We start from the raw sequence: 24,804 nt of genomic DNA, 5'->3' as shown, positions 1-24,804 counted from the left end.
CAAAGAACCAGTTTCAGGATTCTTTAACTTTGCTCTATTTTTTTTTTCCTCCTGTTTTCAGTTTCACTGATTTCTGCCTTTTGTGTTATATCCTTCCTTTTGCTTGCTTTGGGATTATTTTTTTCTTTGCTATCTAATTTCTTAAAGTGGATGCTTTCATACTGATCTGAGATCTTTCTTGTTTTCTAATATAAGCTTTTGATGGTACAAATTTTTCTTTAAGCACTGTTTTAACCACATCTACAAATTTTGATATGTTGTGTTCAGTCAAAAATACTTTCTAATTTTAGTAGTCATGTTTTTTAAACAGTGAAATATTTTGATATGCGTTGTTACATTTTCAAGTGTTTGGAGCTTTCCTGTCATCTTGCCATTGTTGAATATCTGGTTATCTCATTATGGTCTTTGAATATAGTTTGTATTGTTTCAGTTCTTTTAAATTTGTTAAGCTTTGTGCAGTGCCCCAGAGTATGCTCTGTCTTGCAGCATGGTTTATCTGTACTTGAGATAATGTTTACTTGACTGTATTTGGGCAGTGTGTTCTGTAAATTCTGATTGGACCTTTGAGATGAGGCTGTTGTCCAGGTCTTTTGTGTCCTTGCTGACCTTGTCTGCGAGTTCTCTTTGCTACTCAAGAATGAGTGCTGAAGTCTCCCACTGACCTTGTGAATTTGTCTTTCTCCTTCCACTTCTGTCCTTTTTGCTTCCAGTACTGAAGTACTGCTTTTAGGAACATATACATTTAGGGTTATTGTATCTTCTTGGTGAATTAACCCTTTATGTCCTTTTTGAGTGTCTGGTTACCTGCTCTGAAGTTTGCTTTGTCTGTTATTAATATAGCCACTCAAGCTGGCTTTCTCCTTTCCTTTCTTTTAGAATAATTTTTGATTTATAGGAAAATTGCACAGATAGTACAGAGAGTTCCTATATACTCTTCATCTGGTGTCTCTCATTGTTAACATCTCATGTAATCATGTCATTGGTGTGTTACTGTTGACTCGTCTCCTGCCAGTTTGGATTAATAAAGGAATAATTTAGATTCACCAGTTTTTCCATTAATGTCCCAACCAGGGATTTTTGTTGAGAAGTCGTGCCTGCTTCTTCTGACCTATGGCAGTTTCTCTGTCTTTCCTTGTTTCTTGTGACCTTGACAGTACTGGCTAGGGGTCCATAGAATGCCCCCCTCTCCAATCTGTGTTTGTCTGACATGTTTCACAATTAACGTGAAATTGTGGGGCTTTGGAAAGATCACAGACATCAAGTCCTTTCTTATCGCATCATATCAGGGAGCACATGATGTCCACTTGACAGCACTGTTGATGGTGAACTTGATTACTTGAACAGGTTTCTCCTCTATAAAGTTATTTTTCACTTTCTCTACTCTGTTCTTTGGCAGTGCATCACTAAGGGAAGCCCACTTGCAAGGGAGGGGCGGGGCTTGGGGTGGGAAGCACATGAAGCTCCCCCTTCTGGAGGGATAACTACATATATTATTGGGAATTCCTCTTTAAGGAAGATTTGCCTCCTCTTCCAGCTTATTGTTCCTTCATTTATTCCTAACAGTATGGGCTGAGGTGTGTTTATTGTATACTCTGTGTTCTAGTCCAGTACATCATTATTTTTGTTGCATTTGTTCCAGGGGGACACTGGGAGATCTCAGGCTGCCCATGGTGCCCTGGGCTTACCCTGTCCTTCTGTTTCTTGGGCAGTTCCTTACTTTTTGGTGCCACAAGGTGCTCTGGACTCATCTTGTATTTTCTTTGTCCCAGCTTTAGTGTTAGCTGTTTCTTTCTCCAAAGAGTTTTGAGTCTTTTTATGGCAGAATGGTATTAGGAACCAAGACTGGGGTGCTGGGTGTGCCTGTCACTACTGGGGTATCCCTGCTTCTAGGCCCTCAACCAGCTCGCTTTACGTTAGTGTACATATTTTCTGTCCTTTGACCTTTAACTTGCTTGTATCAGTTTGAATTTTCTGAATGCATTATACAGTCTGGTCATATGTTTAACCCATTTTGGTAACCTGCTACCATTGTATTATTTGTTTTCTGTTTGTTCTCTCCATTTCCATTTCTCTGTTTAACACTTCTGCTTTCTATTGGGTTATTTGAATTTTTAGTACTCCATTTAAATGAAGCTGTTGTGCATTTGTACTTCTCTGTTTAATTTGTGTGTGTGTTTGCTCTAGGAATTACAGAGTAATAATGCCTATTTAGAACCAATATTTTACTACTTCATATAAAACTGAAGCTGGCCACCCGACAGGCCCCTTTCCCTCACCCTTCTATGTGGTACCGCGACCTGCATTGAGAGTCTCAGCAGACAGTGTTAAAAGTTTTTGTTTGTTGGTTTGTTTGTTTGGTTGGTTTTTTTGAGTTGGAGTCTCACTCCATTGCCTTGGCCTTCCAAGTAGCTGGAACTACAGGTGTATGCTACCGTACTCGGCTAATTTTTTATTTATTGTAGAGACGAGGTCTGACTAAGTTGCCTGGGCTGGTCTCCAACCCACGAGCTCAGGCAATCCACTTGCCTCAGCCTCCCAAAGCGCTGGGATTATAAGCTGAGCCACTGAGCCCGGCCAGAAGTTTTTGCTTTTAATCATAAATAATTTTTAAATAACTCACTAAAAGAACAGTGTAGTATATATGCTCAGATAGTTACCATTTCTGTTATCCTTCCTTTATTTTTAATGTTACCGGCACCCTTTGCATGTCATTTTCTTTCGTTCTGAAGAACATCCTTTAGTAGCTGTTTTGGAGCAGTTGGTTATGTTTCTCGTAGTTCTCCTGTACTGAGAGTGACTTTATTTCACCCACATTTCCGAATGGTTTATGGGGATGTGAAACTTGGGTGACAGACTTTACCTTTTGGCACTTTACAAATGCTGTGCCGCCCCCTTCTGCGCTCCGTGGTTCCTCCTGAGACTTTTGCAGACATTGGAATCGTTGTTCTCTTTGAGATAATGCATGTTTTTTCACTGGCTGTTTTCACACTTTTTTGTCTTTAGTTTCTAGCAGTTTCATCTTGATGTGTCTGGGTGTGGGATTCTTTGGGCTTATACTGTTTGGAGTTTGCTCAGCTTCTTGAATCTGTAGGGTATTTTTTGTGTGTATGTGTGCCAAATCTGAGATTTTTCAGCCATTATTTCCTTAAATATTTTTTCAGCATTTCCCTTTTGACTCCTTGCTGAGTTTAAGTTACTGTGATGTGTGTTGCAAGAATGTGCACAGTCATCTGTTAGTGTTTCTGTGTTCTCCTCTGTGCTGTGCCTCTCAGGTAACCCAGCACCCTGTCACCTTGGCTGGTGCTGGTACTGTCTTTTCCAGTTGACTTGACACCTTTGTGGTTCTTCATATGCTGCATGATTTAGGTTGTGTCCCAAACCTTTGAACATTACACTATAAGAGATTGTGAGTGTGGTTTTGCTTTAGCAGTGGTTCGACCCCAGTGGACTCTGGGCCAGGCCCCAGCTGCCCTCTGTGGAGCATGGTCAACGTCTCAGTTCAGGCTACAAGGCCTCGACAGCACTCCTGCTCCTTACCTCCTCCTGAGTGTGAGCCTTGGTGGTCAGCCTGGGGTCCTGGCAGCGCCTGTGAGGTCAGTTTTCACTGGCTTCGTAGGCTAGTTTCAGATCAGACCTTGCGTGGGCAGCTCCAGGGCAGCCTGCAACTCACAAGCCGCTCCACAGGGCTTCTCTCCCCAGTTCGTCTCCTCCACAGTCTTCCTGGCCCTTCCGTGTTCCTGGGTCTCCTGGTCCTCCAAGGATGTGGTCTGTGTGCTGTCTGCTGCACTCTGCTTGTATCAGCGAGACCGGGTCCACACTGTGGCCCAGTAGGAGGAGACAGGGAGGAAAGTGCAGTGGGAGTTTGTCTTGCCCACCTGGAGCCACAGCAGCTTCAGCTGGAGAGTGAGGGCCCCCCTGAGGTCCCCTGCTGCCACTGCAGCCACATTGGTTGCCCAGCAGGTGGTACGTGAAGAGTGGGGACAGCAGCCATGGGAGACTACCACGCTCCTGACCCTATGCTTTGTCCTTTCCTGTCTCCCAGGCAAGTGCCGGAGGACTTCCCCTTGAGTTCTCTCAGTTCCTGGATTTGCTACACGAGGTTGGGGTCAGGAAATACAGGAGAAGGACCATGGCATCCCTCTGTTTGCAAGTGGCCGTGGATTTTCTAGAGTCGTGTGCTATGTCCAGGCTTTGTAGCTGTGCCCTGTAGGGGAGGAAGGGCAATTGCTCACCCATCACACTCATTCCTGCGAGGCTTTGTCATGTGTGTTTTCTTTATGAGAAAACAGAAGCTGGAGGGTCAGAGTGCTTAGTCTAGGGGCACATGGCGAGTACTAGGCTAAGTTGCCCCCTGCGAACACCTCCAGAGCTAGGGTTCTTGCCTGCTCTGCCCACCAACCTCTCTGTCAGGATTCCCACACTCACACACTCGATGTCCAGGAAATGGTCATTGATGCCAGCCGTGAACTGAATGCCATGCCAGGCTCAGTACTGGGAACACAGAGTGAGCCCTTTGATGACCAGGACAGAGAAGTGAAGTGTGAAGGGTGGCCGTCAGGCCTTTTGGGGAGGGGCCAGCAGGGCCATGGAGGCATCTGGGGATATTGGGAGACTGGCTTGTGTGAGGGGCTTCGTGGGCCCCAGTCCCACTGCTATCCTCTTTCTAGGCCCTGGGAGCCTGACCTGCATCACCCTCCATTACCCGGTCTCTTAGGTCAGCAAAAACAGTCATTTTTCTTGCAGAAGTTTTCCAGTATTTGTGATATGTTCATTATAAATGTTTTAAGCAAGATATTAACTACCTCTTGTTAGCTGGTTTACACACACACACACACACACACACACACACACACACACACCCTGCTTTGAATGACTGTCTTCTCAAAAAAGGATCTAGGGTATTATCTAATTTATGGTGCTCTTAATGTTTAGTTGTTTTTTTTTATAATCAATATTTTTTATTTTGATATTGTGGGGTACAGTTAAGGATTAGGTATACAAATACGTTTCGTTCAGGCACCCTTGTTGATAAGAGGTGTTTCCCCGTCCCCAGACAGATATTTACTACCGTGAATCCCATCTCCCTCCCCCCATCATAGTTTCCCACTACTGTCAGTCATTTTCTTATAGTATTACATTGGATGTTCAATGTTTAAAAAACTTGGAGTCCGTCAGTTTCAAAAGCTTATGCCAGAACTGATTGCTTTGAACCATTTGAAGGCAAACCAGAATTCTGAGCTTTTGAACAACCACCCCCCAATCACATGCACGCATACTTCCTTATTCATTTTTTTGCTCTCTTTCTCCCGCTCTCTCAGTGAGGTAGCAGTTTGTTTGAAAAAGAGGACAGCAAAAGAAAGTGTACCCATTTAGTACCTGATCCTAAACCAGGCGAAGTGAGGACCACTGGGAGGCCCAAACTTAACCTATATGTAGACCACTTGTGTACTCCATATGTTTAAAATAATTTTTAAAAAAGCATACCCTTTAATATACAAACACTATTTATGTGGGCTTGTTCTCTGACAGCTAGGGTGGCTCATAGCAAGTCATTTTGAATCATGGTCTCACTCTGTCACCCACGCTGGAATACAGTGGCAGGATCACGGTAACTATAGCCTCAATCTCCTTGGATTCAGGTGATCTTTCCCCTCAGCCTCCTTAGAAACTGAGACCATAGACACAAACCACCATGGCCACCTATTTTATTTGTTTATTTATTCATTCATTCATTTATTTTAGAGACAAGGTCTCACTATGTGTCCTAGGCTGGTCTCAGACTCCTGGGCTCAGGCAGTCCTTCTGCCTTGGCCTCCCAAAGTGCTGGGATTACAGGTGTGAGCCATCACTTCTGGCCAAGTCATATTATTAACATGTCTTCAGCTATATGCATATGCTTATTTATAGTTACTCTCAAAAACATTTTGCTCACAAGCCTTCAGAATCCATAATATCATATTTTAAAAGGGGCCTTGGAAGTCTTCTTATCCAGTTTCTTCCTCAGTTGAGAAGTCCCTGCAGAAGGCATCTTCTCAGAGGTTGCCTTGGAGGCTGGTCCTGCCACATAGCACTGAGTCATCTTGGGCAGGTTATTTCACACCTGAGAAGTGCTGATGCAGTGAGTAGGAGCATTTGCTGGGGTTGGTTTCCTGGACAGGCCTTTCACCAGCTGTGTGATCTTGGGCATCTCACATAATCTCTCAAGCTTCACTTTCCTCTTTTACAAGAGTTAACAGGACTTTTCTGCTAGATTGGATGTGAAGATTGAGTAAGTTTTTTATAAAGCCCCAGCACTTGCAAGGCTCCAGAAACTTCTCCAGTAGATGTCAGCTGGCACCTGTGGCATATGGTAGATCTCCTGGTGCACAGTGGCTCCTACAAGAGACAGGACAACACTGGGCTGTGGGCTGATGAGGCCAGTGCCAAGAAGCTCCTTGCATCCAGAGGAGTGAAGTGTTGTTGCAGAAATAACTTCTCGGGCCCATGCTCAGGGTGCTGGTACTAATGGGAACGGCTCCAAACACCGGGGGGCGAGGGGTGGGGATGGGTAGGGGGGTCTGTTTGCAGTGTCTGTCAGAATGGCAAAGACACTTGCCCTCTGACCAGTAGCTCTGCTTCAGGAAGTGTGTCCTGCAGGTGTGTGGTACTCTGGATACAAGTCCTTTGTCAGATTTGCTTTGCAGATATTTTCTCCCAATCCATGTCTTTTGTCTTTTCATTCATTTCACCTAGTCTTTGAAGAGTTTTTACTTATGATAAAGTTCAATTCTTTAATTTTTTTCTCTTATACTCATATATGATGACTTGGGTATTATAGCTAAAAAATCTTTGCCTATCCCAAATTCACAAAAATATTCTTCTCTATTTTCCTATAGCAGTTTTATAATTTTTGTTTTTATATGCACGTTTATTTCCAATTTGAGTTAATTTTTTATACTGTACAAGATTTTAATTCAGAATGGTATAAGATTTTAGTTTATTGTACAGGATTTTAGGACCCCCCCCCCCCCGCCATGAGTACTTAGTTGTTCCAGGACCATTTGTTGAAAAGACCATCCTTTCTACACTGAGTTGCTTTCGTACATTTATCAAAGAGGTTGTGTGTGTGTGTCTGGACCCTCTGTTCTGTTTCATTGGTCTGCCTACCACACTGTTTTGATTACTATAGCTTTAACATAATTTGTGAAATTAGGTAGCCTTCCTTTTTCATTTTCAATATTTTCACTGTTCTAGGTCAATTTACATTTTCATATGAATTTTAGAATCAGCTTGTCAATCTGTACAAAGAAACCTCTGTGATTTTGCTTGAGATTGCTTTGATTCTGCAGATCAATTTGGGGAGAAGTGCATTTCTGACAGTACTGAGTCTCTAGCCCGTGAATGAGGTGCATCTGTGTGTGTCAGGCATCTTTGACATCTCTTGGCAGTACTCTGAAGTTGTCAGTGTACAGGCTGCTCATCCCAGTGCAGTTTCATCTCTGTGTATTTCATGGTGTTGGCTGTTTTTGTCAATGATATTTTCCAGATACTTCTGGTACTGATTTCTAGTTTCATTCCATTATGGTCACAGAACATATTTGGAATCACCAAGTTCCTTCTAAATACATTGAGCCTTCTTTTATGGTTCAGCATTTGGCTTGTCTTGGTGAATATTTTGAGCATACCTGAAAGGACTGTATTCTGCTGGTATAAGTTGGAGTCTATAAGTCTGAATGAGGTCAAGTTGGTTTATAATAGAGTCCTTCTCCTCCTACGTTTTGCTAATTGTTCTATCAATTACTGCGAGAGTTCTGTGGAAGTCTCCGCTCGTAATTGTGGACCTGCCTGTTCTCCTTGCAGGTCTGTCAGTTTTTGCCTCATTTCTTTTGAAGTTCTTTTAGTAGTGTGTGCATGTTTAGGATTGTTGTGTTCTCTTGAGTAATGGACCCTTTTATTATTATGAGGTTACCTTTTTGTTAGTAGTCTAGACTCTGAAATTTGCTTTGTCTGATATTAATAGCCTCTCTGACTTTCTCTTGCAGGTTTTCTTAGTGGCAGCATGTCTTTTTGCATCTTCATATTTAAAAGTGCATTTTTGTCAGCAGCACATAATTGAATGATGCTTTTTAATCCAATTTGATTATCTCCCAAATATGACCATTTACCTCTTAACATAGCTATTGATATGATGGAGTTTGTTCTTGCCATTTTACTATTTTCCGCTTGTCCTATTTCTTTTTTTCTTTTTCTTTTTTTTTTTTTTTTTTTTTTGAGTTGGAGTCTCACTCTGTCGCCCAGACTGGAGTGCAGTGGCCGCTCCCGGCCACCGCAGCCTCGACCTGCTGGGCTCTGGCGATCCTTTTGCCTTAGACTTCCGAGTAGCTGGAACTACAGGCGCGCGCTACCACGCCCAACTAATTTTTTTGATTTATTGTCGAGATGAGGTCTCGCCAAGTTGCCCAGGTAAGTCTTCGAACCCGTGGGCTCAGGCAATCCACTCACCTCAGCCTCTCGAAGCACGGGATTACAGGCTGAGCCACCGAGCCCGGTGGTCCTATTTCTTAATTTTCTTTTTTCCTGTTTTTCTGCCTTTTTTCAAATTAATTGTGTTTTGTTTTTTTTTTATGATTCTGCTTTATTTGGGGGGCTTCTTAACTAGAACTCTGTTTTGTTATTCTATGGGTTGCTGTAGGGTTTATAGTATACATCTTTAACTTGTCACAGTCTATCTTCAGGTGATACTGTACCTTTTCACATATAGTGTAGTAACCTTACAACTGTCATGTTTATTTTTCGCCTTGAACCTTTATGCTCTTGTTGTCATGCATTTTATTTGCTCTCTGTCTTAAACCCCATTCTGTTTTTATTACTTTTGTCTAAACAGTCTATTGCTTTTAAAAATAGTTAACAATTTCACTATCTTCAAAAGACATATGGTGACCACCCCACTGCTCTTCATTCTTTGTGTGGGTCTGATATTGCCTTCTGCAGTCATCTGCCTTCTCCCTTAAGGACTTCCCTTCACATTACCTGTAGAGTAGATTTGCTGGCGATTAATTATTTCTGCTTTTGAATGTCTGAAAGCATCTTTGTTTTGCTTTTGTTTTTCAAAATATTTTTACTGGGTACAGAATTCTAGATTGGTGTTTGATTTATTTCGGTATTTCGAAGATCTCTCTCCACTCTTCAGCTGCATTGTTTCTGGTGAGAAATCTGCTTTGTGCCCCTTCATAGGTAACGTTTTTCCCTCTGGCTGCCTTTATGATTTTTTTTCTTTATCATTGGTTTTAAGCAATTTAATTATTATGTGCTCTGGCGTTGTGTCTTTATGCCGCGTGCTTCATCATGTTTGTTGAGCTTCTTGAGTCTGTGGTTTTATACTTTTCATCAAATTGGAAACTTTCTTATAGTACTTTTCCTGTCCCCTTTTCTTCTTTCCTTTGGAGATTCCAGTTACATGTGTTTTATGCCTCATAAAGTTGTCTCCCAGCTCAGTGATTCTCTCTTTGTTTTTAAAGATTCATTTTCCTCTCTGTTTTATTTTGGACAGTTTCTATTGCTATGCCTTCAAGTACATTAAACTTCTCTTGCAGAGTCTAATCTGTCATTAATCCCATCCAGTGTATTTTTTTTAATCTCAGGCATCGGAACTTCTGCCTCTAGAAATTTGAGTCTTTCTAATGTCTTCCATGTCTATTCTTAACTGTTCCATTGTTCCACCAGTTTTAACAACTGTCTTAATGTCCTGTTCTGTTTAACAACTGTCTTAATGTCTGTATTTCTTGGTAGGTTTCCATTGACTGCTCATTCTCCTCATTATGAGCCATGTTTTCCTGCTTCTCCTAATACCTGATCATCTTTGATTGGATGGCAGACATTGTAGATTTTAGCTTGTAAAATTCTAGACATTTTTGTATTTGTATATATCCTCTTGATCTTTTTTTCAGAGATGCAGTTAGATTTCTTAGAAAGAGTTTGGGTTTTTTTAGGTCTTGCTCTTGTAATTTTCTAGGATGCCCTGGAGCAGTTCTCAGTCTAGAATAATTATTCCCAACTGCTAAGCAAAGACCTTCCTTACAAGTTTTTTTCCATCTGGCTGGTAGGGCAGCCAGTGTCCCTGTCTATGTAGTGTTGTATACTATTTCCATCTCTATGGGCCTTGACAAAGCTTTTGATTTTTAAATTACACGAATATGTTTTTATTCAAAATATTAGATTTTAAAATGAAGACAAAAATGGACAGTTTCTTACTATAAGCTAAAACTGGCCTCCATTCCTGCCTCAGCCGCTGGTCTTTGTTGCCCACAGACCCACAGAGGATAAGGGGAACTTGCCAGAGATCACCCCAATGCCTGCTTTTGTTTCTTATCTTAGTTTTTCCACCCTAGCCCCCAGTCATCAGCTCCTTGAACACCCCCACATTCGAAATCTTTCCATGTCTTTTCATCATTTTTGGAGACTTTCTTGAGGTAATTGTCATGTTTCTCAGTGTCCTCTAAAATCTGTCATCACATGCTCTAGGAGTAGGCTGATGCCACAGGGCACACCTAGACTCCCACATGTCCTACCTCTGGTTGGTGTGCTTATGTGCTTCCGGTCAAGTTGTGGTTAGCGAGGACTCCTTCACCAGCACAATCTCTTCCACCCGAATAGATTCCTTTTATGGACTCTTCTGTCCTGTACTTATGTAATTTTGCACTTTTTCCTTTATATCATCCCTGGACAATGAGAGCTTCACATATGTATATTTCAAAACAAAAATTGTATAGCCAGATCTCCTAAGCTTCTACCTTCTCATCAACCAGAGGGCAAGACTTCTGCAGCACAGGCTGCCACGGATGCCTTGTCATGGTTTCACTGTCCTTGCAGGTTAAAGATAGAGGAACTAGAACGGGAGCGGAGTCGACTGGAGGAAGAGAAGAAGATGCTAGAGATGCAGCTTGAGAGGCGTACCCTGCAGGTAAGCGCTGGGGGCAGCCCCTCGTGGAGGCACGTCCTGGAGCCTGTGTCAGATGTGCATGTCCTTGGGTCCCACCCACAACCCACGGAACATCCCACTTTCTAACTCGTCAGTCTGGACCGTCCTTGGCCTTCCCGCTGTGTACACACCCGTACCTGGTCATGAGCCCGTGCCCCAGAGTCTAACAGAAGTGAGCATGTTCCCATGGGCAGGTCTGTGCTGGTCACCAGACCCTTCTCCTGGAGGCCTCTCACTCTGCTGACGGGTTCCTCTTCTCCCTGCGCTGACCACAGTGCCTTTTGTGTCAAGAGTAGGTTCATGGGGAGAGACACAGGCGGGAGATCCTATCTGGTTCTGATTTTGCATCCACGACTGTCCTGTTGACCCACCCTCATGAGGATGGACTGTTTGCATTCTTTTAGTTTTGCTTTCTTTTTAGTTTTTATCCTCCTGTGTAAATTGTTCCATGGCAAGAAACCCACAGGTTTGAGATGACCCAGCTTTTAGACAGACCATTGATTTTATCTTGGCACCTATTAGAGGCAAATCAAACCTCTTTTTTATAGCCAACTCCTGGTGACATACATGATAAAGTGAGATTCTCTGAGCTGCACTGGACTGTGTGCTTGGCCCAGGACCTGTCATCTTGTGCCTGTTTAATTGATCGCATCCCTCAGGTGGGGTTGTTAGACTGCTGGCAGGTGAACCCCTGGCACTTGTATGCAGTACCACATCAGAATGCATCACATGTCTTTTTGGGTGTTTAGTCAGGCAGAGCCTGAACTTGGGGCTCCTTGGCTCCCGAGCCCCTTGCTGACTGGGGCTCATCATGGCTTTCCTGCTTCTAGGCTTCCGGCCCTTCTCACAGGGCACCCCCATATTCCTTGGAGGGGTTGAGGAGCCATCAAGATGAGGGGTGCTGGTGGGCGCTTTGCAGCATGCAGTGAACACCCGGTGGGGCCTGGCCACCAGCATCCTGTACAAATGGCAGGTGCTTGGGTGTTCTCAAGTGTTCCCGCATAGTAGTTATAGGGCAGGACATCTGGTGGGAGGTGCTTAGGGTTGGCACAAGGGATAGGATTAGTGATGCCTCATGTGACCCTCCCCCTGAGCTCGGTGGAGCCCTTGCTGTTCGTCGTGTGTCCTCGAGCTGCTCAGAGGGGTTACGCTTCTACCTAGGGAAGCAGGGTGCTATTGGCATCAGCTTTATGGAGTACAAGTGCTCACATCATAGGTATGAGGAGAGAGTATAGAGCCAGGCCTGGCAGTCCTGGGGGAGCAGGTACTGTGCAATGGCGTTATAACCTCGAGCCCAGCGCACGGAACTGACCCCGCCCTGAAATGGGCTGGCAGGGATGACTGTCCCTGATTAGTGTGGAAGAAACAAGCTCAGAGAATTGAGGTGGGGAGGCAGCTGTGGTTTGGCCCTCAGAGGGGTGGTGGCTTTTGGCTGTCAGAGCTGTGCGGGGCAAGGGGAGGCCACACTGTCCCTATGGTGGCTCAGGTTGCTGGGCACCGGATACCCAGGCTGCATAACCGCCTCTCCCCCGCGCTGGCCAGGGCTGCTGTGTCCTGCAGCTTTGCTCCTCACCCGGACTGCAAGGCCACAGTGCCAAAAGGCTGCTGACTTCCTCTCTTTCGTGTCACGTGTCGCCTTCGCCACCAAACAGCGCTGCACATCCATCTTGAATCCAGGAGGCATCCTGAGCCATTCCTGCCCTGAATGCGAGCCTTATTTTGGGAAGGTCAGAGCGGCAGAGGGAGCTTAGGGCAGCCTGAATCCCATTTCCCATTGTGGTCAGGACCATGAGCCTCTACTCTTGGCCATAGCCATGCCCCAGTGCCTCCTCCAAAGATGGAGGGTGCAATCCCGATTCACTGGTGAGAAGAGTGGTTTGGTCCAGGGCAGCTGACCTGGGGCCAGGGGCTGAGCTGAGATTTAAAGCTAGGTCGTCTTTTGAGCCTGTCTCTCCCTGCGCTCCTAGCCCCCCACCCTGCCTCACCCAGCCTCACCCTTCCCTTAGCTATTGTGAGACCACCATGAGGGCAGCGTGGCAGCTGGATATGTCCTGACAGCCTGGCTCTGTCATTCCCTCGTCACCAACCTCAGCTCCAAGGAGCACAGCCCCCCGCCCCCCCCCACGTGTAACCACTGGTCTGTTCCTCTTACCCTAAGCTTCTCCCATCTCTGTGCCAGCAGCAAGTGGCCATGGGGTGGGGGGACTGTCCCCAGGCTGGACTGCTCTTTGTGAGCCCCTCTGCAACTGAGTCTAGGCCTTGGGCTTTTGCACCCTGAGGCTAAACTGGCCTCCCGGGTGGTGTTGCTCACCCATCATAAGGGACAGTTCCTATCCGATCCTGATGCCAGAGTTTCCCTGAGTCCTCAGTTTATGCAGTGTGTGTGAAGGAGGGGCTGTCCATGCAGGGCCTTGGTGAGCCCCACCCAGCAGAGGGTGACAAAGGCCCTGACACAATATGGTTGGTCCTGGTAGATGGAGGAGCAGGAGCTCTGTGTGGCATGGGGAGCTGGCACAAGTGGTGTGGGAAATGAGTCTGAAGATGGTTTCCACATGCGGAAACAGGAGCACTGGCAGCCCAGGGCCCTGGTGGAGACCAGTATCCATGGCTCTCAGAAATCTCGTTCCTCTCCCTGGGCTATAGAAGTCTTGGGCATGTGAGTTTTCCCACCTGAGTTCCCAGTGCTTCCTTTATAAAACAGAGAGCATGATGCCCATGTGGCTTGGGGGAGAGCAATGCCATGGCTTTACCACCACAGCTGGCACGCAGTGGGTGCTCGGTAGGTGATTGTGCCCATCATTTTGCCCTTCCTGTCTTTTCCATCCTTGAAGGCAAAGGCCTCATCCCCGTTACTTCTGTCCCTGTACCTGGACACCTCGGGTTACCTCAGGTCCTGCGGAAGCAGTGACAGCATGTGTGGGCCCGTCCTGGTCCCGGTGGTGCTGCTGAGGGCCCCTGCATCTGCTCAGGCCTCAGACTGGGTCTGCTGGGCTGGGCTGGGCCGGCCCCGGGCAGAGTGGAGCACTCTTCAGAGCATCGAGTCCCCACAGCACGGGAGTGTGGAGTGCTCCTTATGCAAATGCCCTCTCCCCCTCTTCCTGCTCCTCTTCCCTCTGGAGGAGGAGAGTCTTCAAGTTGGGCCGCTTCAAGGAAGATTGATTAAAATCAGCTGCAGTCTGACTTAATTGGGAACACATGCTCGGAGAGTGGCTCGATTGGTTGGAACTTTTTGTGATTAGTTCACAGCTGGCTGGCGAGGAAGCAGAACTCCAGTCCCCACTTAGAGTTGGGCGTGTGCAGTGCACCACGCGGGGCCAGCAGGAGACAGGGCCGGGTGGCCATCCTTAGGAGACTCACCGTGCAGCCCCACTGGGACGCTGCCCTTTCTGGGTCTCCCCAAGCACCCTGGGCCGTTTGCACATTCATCTGAGGGTGGCCTGGGTTCATTCCTCGAGTTGCTGAAGGGGATGGACAGGAACAGCCTCACCTGGCTGTGCAGCAGGACTGCTCATCCAGTGGGCAGGAGGACAGGAAGGCTCAGGCACCCATGATGCTGCTGTCCAGGCTGCAGGCAGCCTCCATTCGAAATGGGGAAACTGAGGCCCGCAGTTAGCCTGCACGTGAAGGACAGACTTATATACTCCATGACTTAGAGGCAGAATGGGATTTAAACATGGTACAGTGTTTTCTGATAAAGGTGAAATCGAGCAAACTGGAGTTCCAGGTCTGATGGCAGAGGGAGTTTTGTGGATACGAGCACAGTTGCGAGAGTCCGCAGGTGGGCGGCAGAGTCCCTGTCCCCTGGCCACCGTCCATGGCCCCATCCGCCTCCCCCCACCTTCTCCATTGGCGGAACCAAGAGGCTGGAGAATGGTTGTGGAACGGCAGCAGGGCCGTCGTGTCCTCTGTCCTTTTCCTGACAGGCCTCTGGTGGCCCTTCTTGAAGAGGGGCTGCTGTCCCGGGGGCTTGCCCTCGGCGTCTGGGGTGGGCCACACTCTGCCTCCCACCAGCTGCGACCTGGCCTCAGCATGCTTCCGTGGCGTGGAGGGCACAGGCCTCCGCTGCAGACCGTCTTTGGAGGATACAGGGGACACGCCTGGTGAGCCGAGCTGCTGCCGCCACCATTCCTGTTCATCTGTGGTGGTGCCACCATCCTCACGGACTCGCCGGGGCAACACGGTGCATGGTGTCTGCCTGTGTGGTTCTGATCTGGGCACTGCCTGTGTGGCTAAATCTGGGCACAGTGAAGGCACCAAGGAGAGACCAGATGCACAGCGAGGCCAGTGGGGGTGCCCAGACGGCCTCTAGGGTGCAGAGGCTCATCCAGTAGATGGCCTGTCTGGGCTGCACACTAGCCTTCCGACAGGGCAGGTCACGTCCTCAGGGACACCTCCACCTGGTAACACATGAACGTCTGTGTGTGGAATGCACAGCGTGGCCAAGCATGGGTGCCCCATCGGGACCCCTCTGTCACCTGGTGTGGTGGTGGAGCCCGAATTCAAATTTCCTCCTCTTGGATTGTTTCCAGCATTGTATTGTGAGCATTTTCAAACACAGAGTGAAACTGAAAGAATTCCACAGTAAATACCCGTTCACCCACCACCTAGATCCTGCTATGGATGTTCTGCAGTGCTTTACGACGGATCTATCCATCCCTCTTCCGTACATCAGACCACTTCATTTTTTGATGTGTTTTAAAGTAAATTGCCAACATCTGTATACTTGCCTCTAAATGCTTCAGTGTGCGTGTAATTAAGTAGAATTCATCGCTGGGAGTTTGAAGCCTTGCTCCAGCCATCCTCACTGTGGCCTAATCATGGTGCTTATTCCCGCAGGTTGGTGGAGCCCCCTCCCCCACTGTGAGCTGCCTTCCCTGCCCTCCAGAGCCGAGCCCTGAGCACATGCCCCTCCATGGCCCCCTCTGAGGTGCCTCCAGGCCCCACCCATCTCTCCTACCTGGCTGGGGCGGGCTGGGCTGTCTGTGGCTGGAGCTGCCTCAAAACCCAAAATGCTGCTCAGGAAAGAGACCAGACGAGCAGCCTGGTGACATTTAAAATAAGTGTATCTGTTTTGGAAATGGAGTGGGTAGAAAATTGCCGGGTTCCCTGCGAGCGGAAAGCTCGCGGTGACTGGAGACCGCCTGCTCTGGGCTGCGTCAGAGGCAGGCAGCACTCTCCTCCCACAAGCTCAGCCTTTGTCTACGGGGGCAGGGAGGGCCCTTCACCCGCTTCAGGCCTCCTCACCCCATGATGCCTGCCATGGCCACCCATGTGGCTCCCAAGATCCCCAGGACCCCAAGTGCACCTTCGCTCCCGCTGAGCTGCGGCCCCCCCCCTGGAGCCTGGCTGGTCCCCTCACCAAAGGTCACCACCCAGACCGCCACCTCAGGGCAAAGCTGGGTACTCCTCAAACTGTGCTGCCTGGCACCCTACTCCCCACCCCCAGCCCGACCTCTTCTTGTGCTGCTGCTTTGGCCAGCCCCTTGGCCTCCCTGAATGGCTGGCTTTTGATGGCCCAGTGCACAGACTGCTGGAATGTTCTTTGGGTGCTGCTCCCTACCGGCTTGCTCCAGCAGCCCAGGTAGCAGGAGCGAGAGCCCAACAAGGACAGAGGCAGGAGTCGCCCCGCTGAGTGCCCTCCACCCAGACGCTCCAGACCCGGCCCTACTTGCTCCCTTTCCTTTTGCCTCCAGGCCTGACCAGGGTGTGGAAGGAGCCCTGTGAGGAGGGATAGCATCACTCCCGCTTGCATAAACACTGCTGTCCCGCTGACATCCTCCCGGGTTCCTTGTACCGCCCAGTAGCGGTGGCATTGCCTGTGTATGACAGAGGAGGCAAGGGACACAGGAGCCAGTGACCTGCCACATGGTGAGGGAGTGTCACAGCCAAGGTGCAGATGCCTGCCCCCCAGTTGCAAAGACCTTGACCCGATGCCCCAGGTTGTGCCTCAGTCTGCTCCTGCTGTGTCCTAGCCACCCCTTCCCCCACATAGGCTCCTGTCTGCTCTGCATGCCTAGCATGTCTGGACACAGAGCTGGCTGCCCCCACCTCCCCTCCATCGTGTGGCCAAGCACCGCAGCCCTCTTCCGGTGCCTCCTGTGTCCCCACGTCACCAGCGTGCGTCCCCCACCAGGCCCTGCTGGAGACCAATGTGAGCAGTGACCACGCCTGGCCCACCCTGCAGCAGTACCACGTGGAGTGAGCACGCCTGGACACGGGTGAGGGGAGGCAGATGGCCAGAGGCTCAGGAGGCAGAGTTTAGGATTACAGACCCTGACAGGCGTTTAGGCCTGGACGGGTCACTTCATCTCATCTGAAAAGTGGGGATGATGTGACCTGCTTCTTAGGTGATTATGGGAAGGGCACGGGTCATTATCTACAGCATATCGTTTAATTCCTCTCTTGCAGCAACTTCTCTCCCTCTAGGCAGTGGCTATTTTCTTTTCTATCATAGGTCTCCTCTTCCTCCTCTTTTAACTCAAAATATAGCACGCTTGGAAGTGACTCTGCACCTTGACTTTCCCTTAGGTGTCTTGGGAGGGCCTTGTGTGTCAGTGCACAGTGCTTCCCTGCACAGATGGGCTGTGCTTTGTGTCACCTGTCACTGGGTCAGTCAGGTCAGTCAGAGCAGGCCCCATATCCACCATTTCCAGCATGTGCAAGTCTGTTTCTGGGATGAAGTTCCAGAGGAGGGAGTGGGATCCAAGGGTATCTGCCTCTGTTTTGGTAGATACATTCAAAAGGTTCTTCACAGAAGTCGTGCCGGTTTACACCAGCAGTGTAGGAGAACAGCAGCGTGTACGAGCGTGGTTCCCGCAGCTTTGCCAACATTGCGCCATCAGATACCTCCATTTTTTCCTAGCCCCCAAAATAAAGAGGCGTGTCTATGTCACTTTAACCCTTATTCCTTGTATTAGACCTGAGAGAGAGAGGATTGTTAAGCGTATCTATATGTGTTCCTGTCCTTAGTCCATTTTTCAAAGGAATTGTCAGTTCTCTTCTTGCTGATTTCTAGGAATTTTTTTTACATAAAGGAGTCTAGTTCTTTTGGTTATACGTTGTAAGTATTTTTAACGAGTTTGTCTTTTGACTTTTTTTACTGAGTAGAAGTTTTTGATTTTTAAATTTTTATGGAGTTACATTTATTCACCTTTCCTGGCTTCGGGATTTGGGGTCCTGTCTTTGTGCCTTTCTTATGTCAAGGTAATAGAAGAATTTTCCCATGGTTTCTTCTAGTTTTCTTATGGCTTCAGTTTTGTTTTTTTCCTTTATAGGAACTTTTAGCTATCTAGTTCTCTTCCATCCCCAATCAACTTAGACTTTTCACTAGGATTATGTGATAACTGAAGATGGACTGTTGGAGACCCAGCAACTTTAAGATGTTGACTCTTCTTTTCAAGGACAGTGACATGTCTGCATTTGCTGGGGTCCTCTCTTGTTTTCTGTTGAGCACTTATGTAGCTATGTTTTTATGTTGCACGTTTCACGGTCTCAGTCCTAGGTGTTTGTTTCTGTCGCCGGTGGGTCCTTCCTTCAGCACATCTCACCATGTGCTGCTCACATCAGTCTGGGTTCTGCATCGCCAGTTGGGTTCCTCCTTCACGACGGTTCCAGATGTACTTTCCCACTTGGGGCTTCCAGCAGGGTCCAGGGTATCAGACCCCCGCGTGGCCTTGGGCAGAGCCAGGCTGAGTGTCCAGTTTCTGGACCTTACTTCCCAAACCTGGCCTTCTGGATGTTGTATGTAAACTAAGACATTTAATGAAAGGGAAAAAACCCAACCCCCCACCGAGGTGGCACGCAGGCTGCTCATGTTTATTAACGCCGGAGACTAAAAACAGCCTGCTTGCTGATGTGCATTTGTGTGGTGAGATTTCCACAGGCGCTGATTTCTTTTGATTTTTTTATGAGAAGAGTGACGTTCCCTGAATATTAAGCCCCCTTCTGCCCGGGCTTCACTTCCCCGGGAGCTCAGGCCCTCAGTCCCTCCTGCTGCAGGGCCAGTTGCTGGGGTCTGTGCTGACCCTGTTGTCACAGCCCACTCAGAGCCAGACATAGGACGCTCAGCCCCCTGACTGCTGTCCTGTTTACAGACTAGTAGACTATTAGGAGACTGGGAGATGGGAGGTCCTGGGACAGGATCACACGGTGCCTCGAGGGTTCCGTTTGGCAACTTGGTGTCTTTGCCTTGTGACCTTAACCCAGTCCAGTCGGCTGCACACAAAACCAAGATAGCGTGTGGCACAGTGAACAGTGCAGTTGGTGGCCACAGGTCACCTGCCCTCGTGGCCTTGGCACCCAGCGGTCACTGGATGCCGCCTGTGGCCTCTAGCCTTGGCGTTCTCCAGCCTGTGTGCTGTAACATCTTTATCTCCACATGCTTCTGGGAAAGTTCTGGGGCTAAAAAGTTAGGGACATATCACTTTTAAAACCAAGAACTTAGGCATGATGAAAAATAATGTGTAATTGTAATTTTTAGGCAAGTTGAATTTTTAAAAGCAGGTCATGGAGTGGACCCTCATAGCCATGGTATGATGAGAGGTGGGCAGGGGGCAGCCCAGGGCCCTGAGCATCCCTCACTAACAGGGGCTTCATCCATACTTCAGCCTCTGCCTCGCCATCCTCGGTGGAAAGGTGAAGGTGGCACCCTCTCCCCATGTGCTCCAAGGACTGAGAAGAGGTGTCAGGATGGGTGGGGGTGGAGCAGCAGGGCCCGGAGGACGGGCCTTCCTGTTGGACGCTGCCCAGTCTCTGTGGCCTGGTGGCCCCTGCACAGCTGTCTGGGAAGTAGGCGTGTGGAAGTCGTGCAGATTCCAGGCACAGAGCTTTGCCAGACAGAGCCTGGGCAGTGGCTCTCCTGCCTCTGTATCTGGGCCTGTCCTCGCACAGGTTCATTCTCAGGCGGGGCCCGCTCAAGTGAAGGAGCTTCCCTGAGAGTTTGGGATCGGCACGAATGCAGACAACTCGGAGAGTGCCTTTGTGTATCCTGCTCTTTGTGATTGTCAGAACGAGAGGGCCGCCTTGTCCCACCCTGCATGCTCAGGCTTTCCGCCCATGGGGATGGGTGTTTTGTGCACACCCCTTTAACCCAATTGCTGCTCCCCTCAGAAAGCCAACCCCCAGGATGGGGCACAGCTCCCACACCTGCCCCTTTCTGTCCCCAGCCCTCCCGTTCTCTCAGCCCTGACCACGGGCCACTATGCACCCTTGTGCGTGGGTGGGAGCTGTGAAGTCTGTGTCTATGCTGGCTGTGGCGGGTAGCTTTGCCCGTACAGCCTGGACCCTGCCGAGCTCTCCATCCCTGCTGACTGTGCCTGGTCCCTGGGGAAGGGAAGTGGGCTGGGCGCCACTATTCATCTGTGCAGATGTACTGAGTGGCCATCCACTGCTGGCCCTTTCTCCTGGGGGAGAGGTTCCTGCCCCTCCATTGGGGCAGCTCTTGCTCGAGCCGTGGTGAGGCTCGGCCCTGGCGGGAGAGGCCCAGCTGAGAGGAGGCCATGAGGTACCACTCTTCTGCCAGCTTTGGGTCCAAGTCTCAGGCTGACAGCTCTGTTGTTCCCCTGGCCCCTTCACCTGCCTGCTTTCCTATAGGCTACGCTTCTGGGCCACCCTTCCTGGGTGCTCCTTAATGGCCCTTGTGGCAGTGAAGGGGCCAGTGAGCTTGGAGCATGAACGCTGAGGTGGTGCTGTAGCAGGGCCAGGTTGTGCTCCCCACCCCCTTCCTGGCACTGGGGGCTTTGAATGTGCCTGTTTGCCCTGTGCCCAGCTTGGTGCCAGGGAGAGGAAGACGGTGCGTGAAAAGGGACTGTGGGAGTGAGCGGGCAGCTCCACGTCACACAGCCCAGAGCCAAGGGTAGGAGAGGCCTTTCCTCTGTGCTCCTGCCCCTCTAGCCTGCCCAGTCCTTGCCAGGTCAGTTGGCAGCTGCAGCAGGGGCTTCGGGAATGGGCTGGCCTGGAAGGCACAGAGACTTCCCATGCCCACAAGAAATTTTGACTATCTGATGCAGAAGCTGCTCTGTGTCAAGGACCTTCTGTGCCCTGCCGGGGGTCTTCTATAGGATATTTGTGGTAGCAGAGGACTTGGACACTGAGACAGAGAGTCCTCAGCCTGAATCACTGCCATCTGGCTCTTCCTGTTTTTGTTGCTGTTTGTTTCGTTTTGGTTTTTTAAATCTCTTTTCTCCAAATTGTTGACAAGTCACTCTCAGCAGCAGCTCACCTTCTGAAGGGCTCCGGGTAGAAGTCAGTGGTGATACCCAGCCTCATTTCATTGCTGTGCTAACAGTCCTTCTTCTATTGGTGAGAGTCCGAGGTCAGGGGAGCAGTTATGAGAGCGTGTGGGCACGAGGCAGGGGGGGATACATGACAGGGTAGCAGGCACACTGGCCGAGTGATGGACAGATGGTACCAGTGCACTCAAGCTCTTGCTTCCCCAACTGTGTGGGTGGCCATACCTGCCATCCAGTGACATGGCCGTGGTCTGAGTAATGTAAAACTGAGGTCAGGGTCTCAGGGACTCTCAGAGTCACACAGCTTGTGGCTGGCAAAACTGGGACCCAACTTGGGCTGTACCAGATCCCCTCTCTGCTACCTAGACAGGCACAGGCATGTGTGTCTGCCCGGCGGGACCTTGTCGCATCTATACAGAAATTGCCCGGCAGTCTCTGTCATCTCCCCAAGGTAGAGACATGCACAGAGATCAGGCAGTGAACTCCTCAATCTACCACTGACCGCCACAACTGAACTGAAGCCATGGTGTGCACTTGAGGTAGAAAACCCCACTCAGGTAGAGGTGAGGGCTGCATGTGGTTTCTCAGTGCTTGTTCCTAGGTGAGCAGCTGCGAGGGGAAGAAGGGGCACTGGGCTTGGGATGCCAAGGCTGGTCCTGGCACCCCCTGGTCCTGTCACAGCTGCCTGCCCTGGGCCTGTTGGCAGCCTCTCGAGGCCTGGATCCCTCCGCTGGGAAGCGAGGCCTGCCCGCAGAACCCGGTCCGGCACATCGCTCACTGCGGGGTCCCCAGACAGCCGGTTGCCTCCGTGGCTGAGTGTGAGGGACTTGGTTCCGTGGCCTTCTAGGCTGTGTTGGCTCTGTTATCCTTTTAGCTCCTGGCATGTCTGGAAGGAAAATGGATTAGACTCAGCTTTTTATTTAGTGGATAAGGACAAGAAGGGAAACATGATGACATGCTGGTGCCCATGGGGTTTGAGAAAAGACAAAAAGTGAGAAATAAGTGGGGGGGGCCTTGAAACATGTAGGGCACCTGGGAACGCCTGGGAACGAGCAGTTTGACAAAATAGAATCTGGCTGCGACCCTCTTAAGAGCTGGGGAAGAGGTCCCCTCCCTCCCTGCTACATCTCTGCTCCCTGACTCCACCCTCCATGACCTGGGCCAAGGGAGGTGCTTTGCCTATCTCTCTGTCAAGGGATTGGGTTGGCACCTGGCATTTTCCTGGGACCCAGTTTGCCAGACACCCCTTAGTTCTCAGAGACATCTTGGGAAAGGTCCTTGGGCAGATATGTAGTTCAAGGAGGTCCAGGATGCTCTTATTTGGCAGAGGGAAGAGATCCGTGTCTCTGGTTTTCACTCCAATAGTTGTCCTGGACAATAATTGCATACTCAGTAAAACTTCTTATAGTGTGAGACCCTCTTCACATCTTTTAACCCCTTTGATCTTTCCAAGGACTTGGTAAGGTAAACGGTAGCATCTCCGTCTTACAGGTGAAGAGTGAGACTCAGCAAGCTGACTTGGTTAAGTCACAAAGCTAGTGCATGAGTACATGTTTTGTACAGCAGAGAGCCAGCTCCAGGGGCCACGCCTTGGGTCCCTCCTGGGAGAGCTTTCCTGGAACCTCAGAAGTAGGGCTGCGCAGTGTGGCAGGGGCAGTCTGGGCTTTTGCGTCAGGGCCGAGGAGGCCCAGTGGTGTCCTGGGATGGCAGCTGTCCTTCCTTCCTCCTGGGTCCCAAGTGTGTATCTGGCCCAAGCCCCTCTCGTGTGGTGGGGAATACGGGAGGAGTGTCAGCCCGGGCTTCGTGGCGCTGACAGCTTGTCTCCCCTCAGGGGCTGTGTCTCCATGTCTGCGTAGGGACCGTTTGAGCAGGCCATTTGAGGAGATGTCAGTCAGTACCCATCATGTGGATGCTGGCAGGATTATGACCCTCCCCGTGCTGGTGCAGTCCCTGGAGGGCTAGAGTTTAGTGCAAGGGCAATATAGTCTTAGCGACCCCCATCGTGAAGGCGACCCGTGCCCCGTCCTCCTCCAGCTGCTGAGGCCACCCACCCTTCCCTGCCATGGAGCCCCAGAGACTGTTGTGGGGTGCTGGGCCCAGGCAGGCGCTACTCCGCCCAGCTCCACCCTCTTGGCCTCACACATGGAGCTGCCATTCAGGTTCTCGGGTCAGGAAGGCACAGGCCCCAGAGGTGTCCAGCGGCCCATAGGCACTGCCTCCTGGGTACCAGTGATCAGGCTCCACTGGCAGACGTGCCCACAGGCAGGGAGTGTTACACAGGGAAGGCTGTGGCCCCTTCCTCAGGCTTTGGCCAGTGGAACCCTGGAGAACCCTAGACTTGACCCCTGGATGGGCACTGAGTGCAGGGTGTGTGGCACAGCTGGGCCTGGTGAGGCCCATCAGGACTGTAGAGCAGGGAGGGGTTTGCTTTGCCACTGACACCTGGGCTGTGGGGAATACCCAGTACCCAGCTCCCGGCAGAGCCTAGTCATGAGCACGAGTGGGAGGGGCTGCCAGGACTGTGGTGTGTGACGCTGCCCTTTCTCCCGCCTGTGGCCAACACGGACAAGGGACAGGCGGGGGTACCTGTTTCCCCTCAGGGATACATCCAGTGATGAAAGGAGGTCCCCAGGGGCCTCGTCCCCCTCCCGCTGTCATCTTCCCCCTGTGCTGGCCCTCTCCTCTTCGCACTCTTCCCAGGGACCGGTCACAGGCACTACGTGGGCCTCGGTCCTCTTTGGGCCTCAGTTTCTTGGCCTGTGAGCAAGGAGCTAGAGAAAGCCCAGCCTGTGCCGCTCTGTGCTGCTTCCTCCTCCCTGTGTGCTGCGCCTGCCCTCCCTGGGAGAGGTGGGACACGTCCCTGCATGTCCACTCAGCCAGGCACGCACAGGCATGCTCAGCCCTCCTCCCCCTCATGCCAGTCTCCTAAGGAGTGTAGGAAACTGAAGTTCAGGGTGCTGTGAGGACTTTGCCTCTGATCAGGTCACTGCTGTGGGGGCCAGGTTTACTGCTGGGCCACATGTGGTGGGTGAGGCCACTAGCAGGCGACTAGGAGACCGAGAAGACTGGGCTCTGCCTCTGCCCTTGGTCAGTCTGGCTGTGCCCCTGCCCTGGACCCAGCAGGCACACCCAGAGCAGCCTCACTCTCCTTCCCCGAGCAGTTTCTTTCAGCCAGGAGAGGTATTGATTGAGTTTTGAGCCCGGGTGATCTATAAATATGCATGAGGACCTGTGGTTACTTAACTGCGCTTTCCATTCCCCTCGCGTCGCTGCTTCCTTCCAGCTCTTTCTCCTCTCTTGGCATTCGAGTCAGGCACAGGGTGGCAGGCAGCCCTCCCTCCCCGGGTGCTGCCTGGGACCTGCCTGGAGGCATCTTCCTCCCTGGCAGAGGCCTCAGGGGAGAAAGCCCTCGGAAGCTGCCTCCTTTGCACGGGGCAGCCGAGGTCCGAGAGAGCAGCAGGCCCTGCACAGATCAGGGAGGGGCTCTCAAAGGTCTCATCCTCTGCTCCAGGTCTTAGGAGCATGAGGACCAGGAAGAAGCTCTCACTCTTTCACAGACGGGATACTGAGGCCCAGAGAGTACAGGAGGCCTGCTCAAGGTCACAGCATGCTAGGGAC

General features: G+C 50.2%; 1 protein-coding gene across 1 annotated transcript in view; it reads left to right on the top strand.

Moving 5' to 3' along the window:
• The window catches only part of LOC103252434 (mitotic spindle assembly checkpoint protein MAD1-like), a 386,753-nt gene that overhangs the window by 228,566 nt on the left and 133,383 nt on the right, over positions 1 to 24,804 (top strand). Inside the window, exon 6 of the mRNA XM_008051059.2 lies at positions 10,849 to 10,939. Coding sequence (XP_008049250.2) covers positions 10,849 to 10,939 — 91 coding nt within the window. The remainder of the gene's footprint in view (positions 1 to 10,848; positions 10,940 to 24,804) is intronic.

This window comes from Carlito syrichta, unplaced genomic scaffold (assembly GCF_000164805.1).
Source record: "Carlito syrichta isolate Samal-C Ts95f unplaced genomic scaffold, Tarsius_syrichta-2.0.1 Scaffold158442, whole genome shotgun sequence".
Lineage (NCBI taxonomy): Eukaryota > Metazoa > Chordata > Mammalia > Primates > Tarsiidae > Carlito > Carlito syrichta.
Note: the sequence above shows the minus strand (reverse complement) of the source record. Positions and strands in the feature narration are given on the sequence as shown.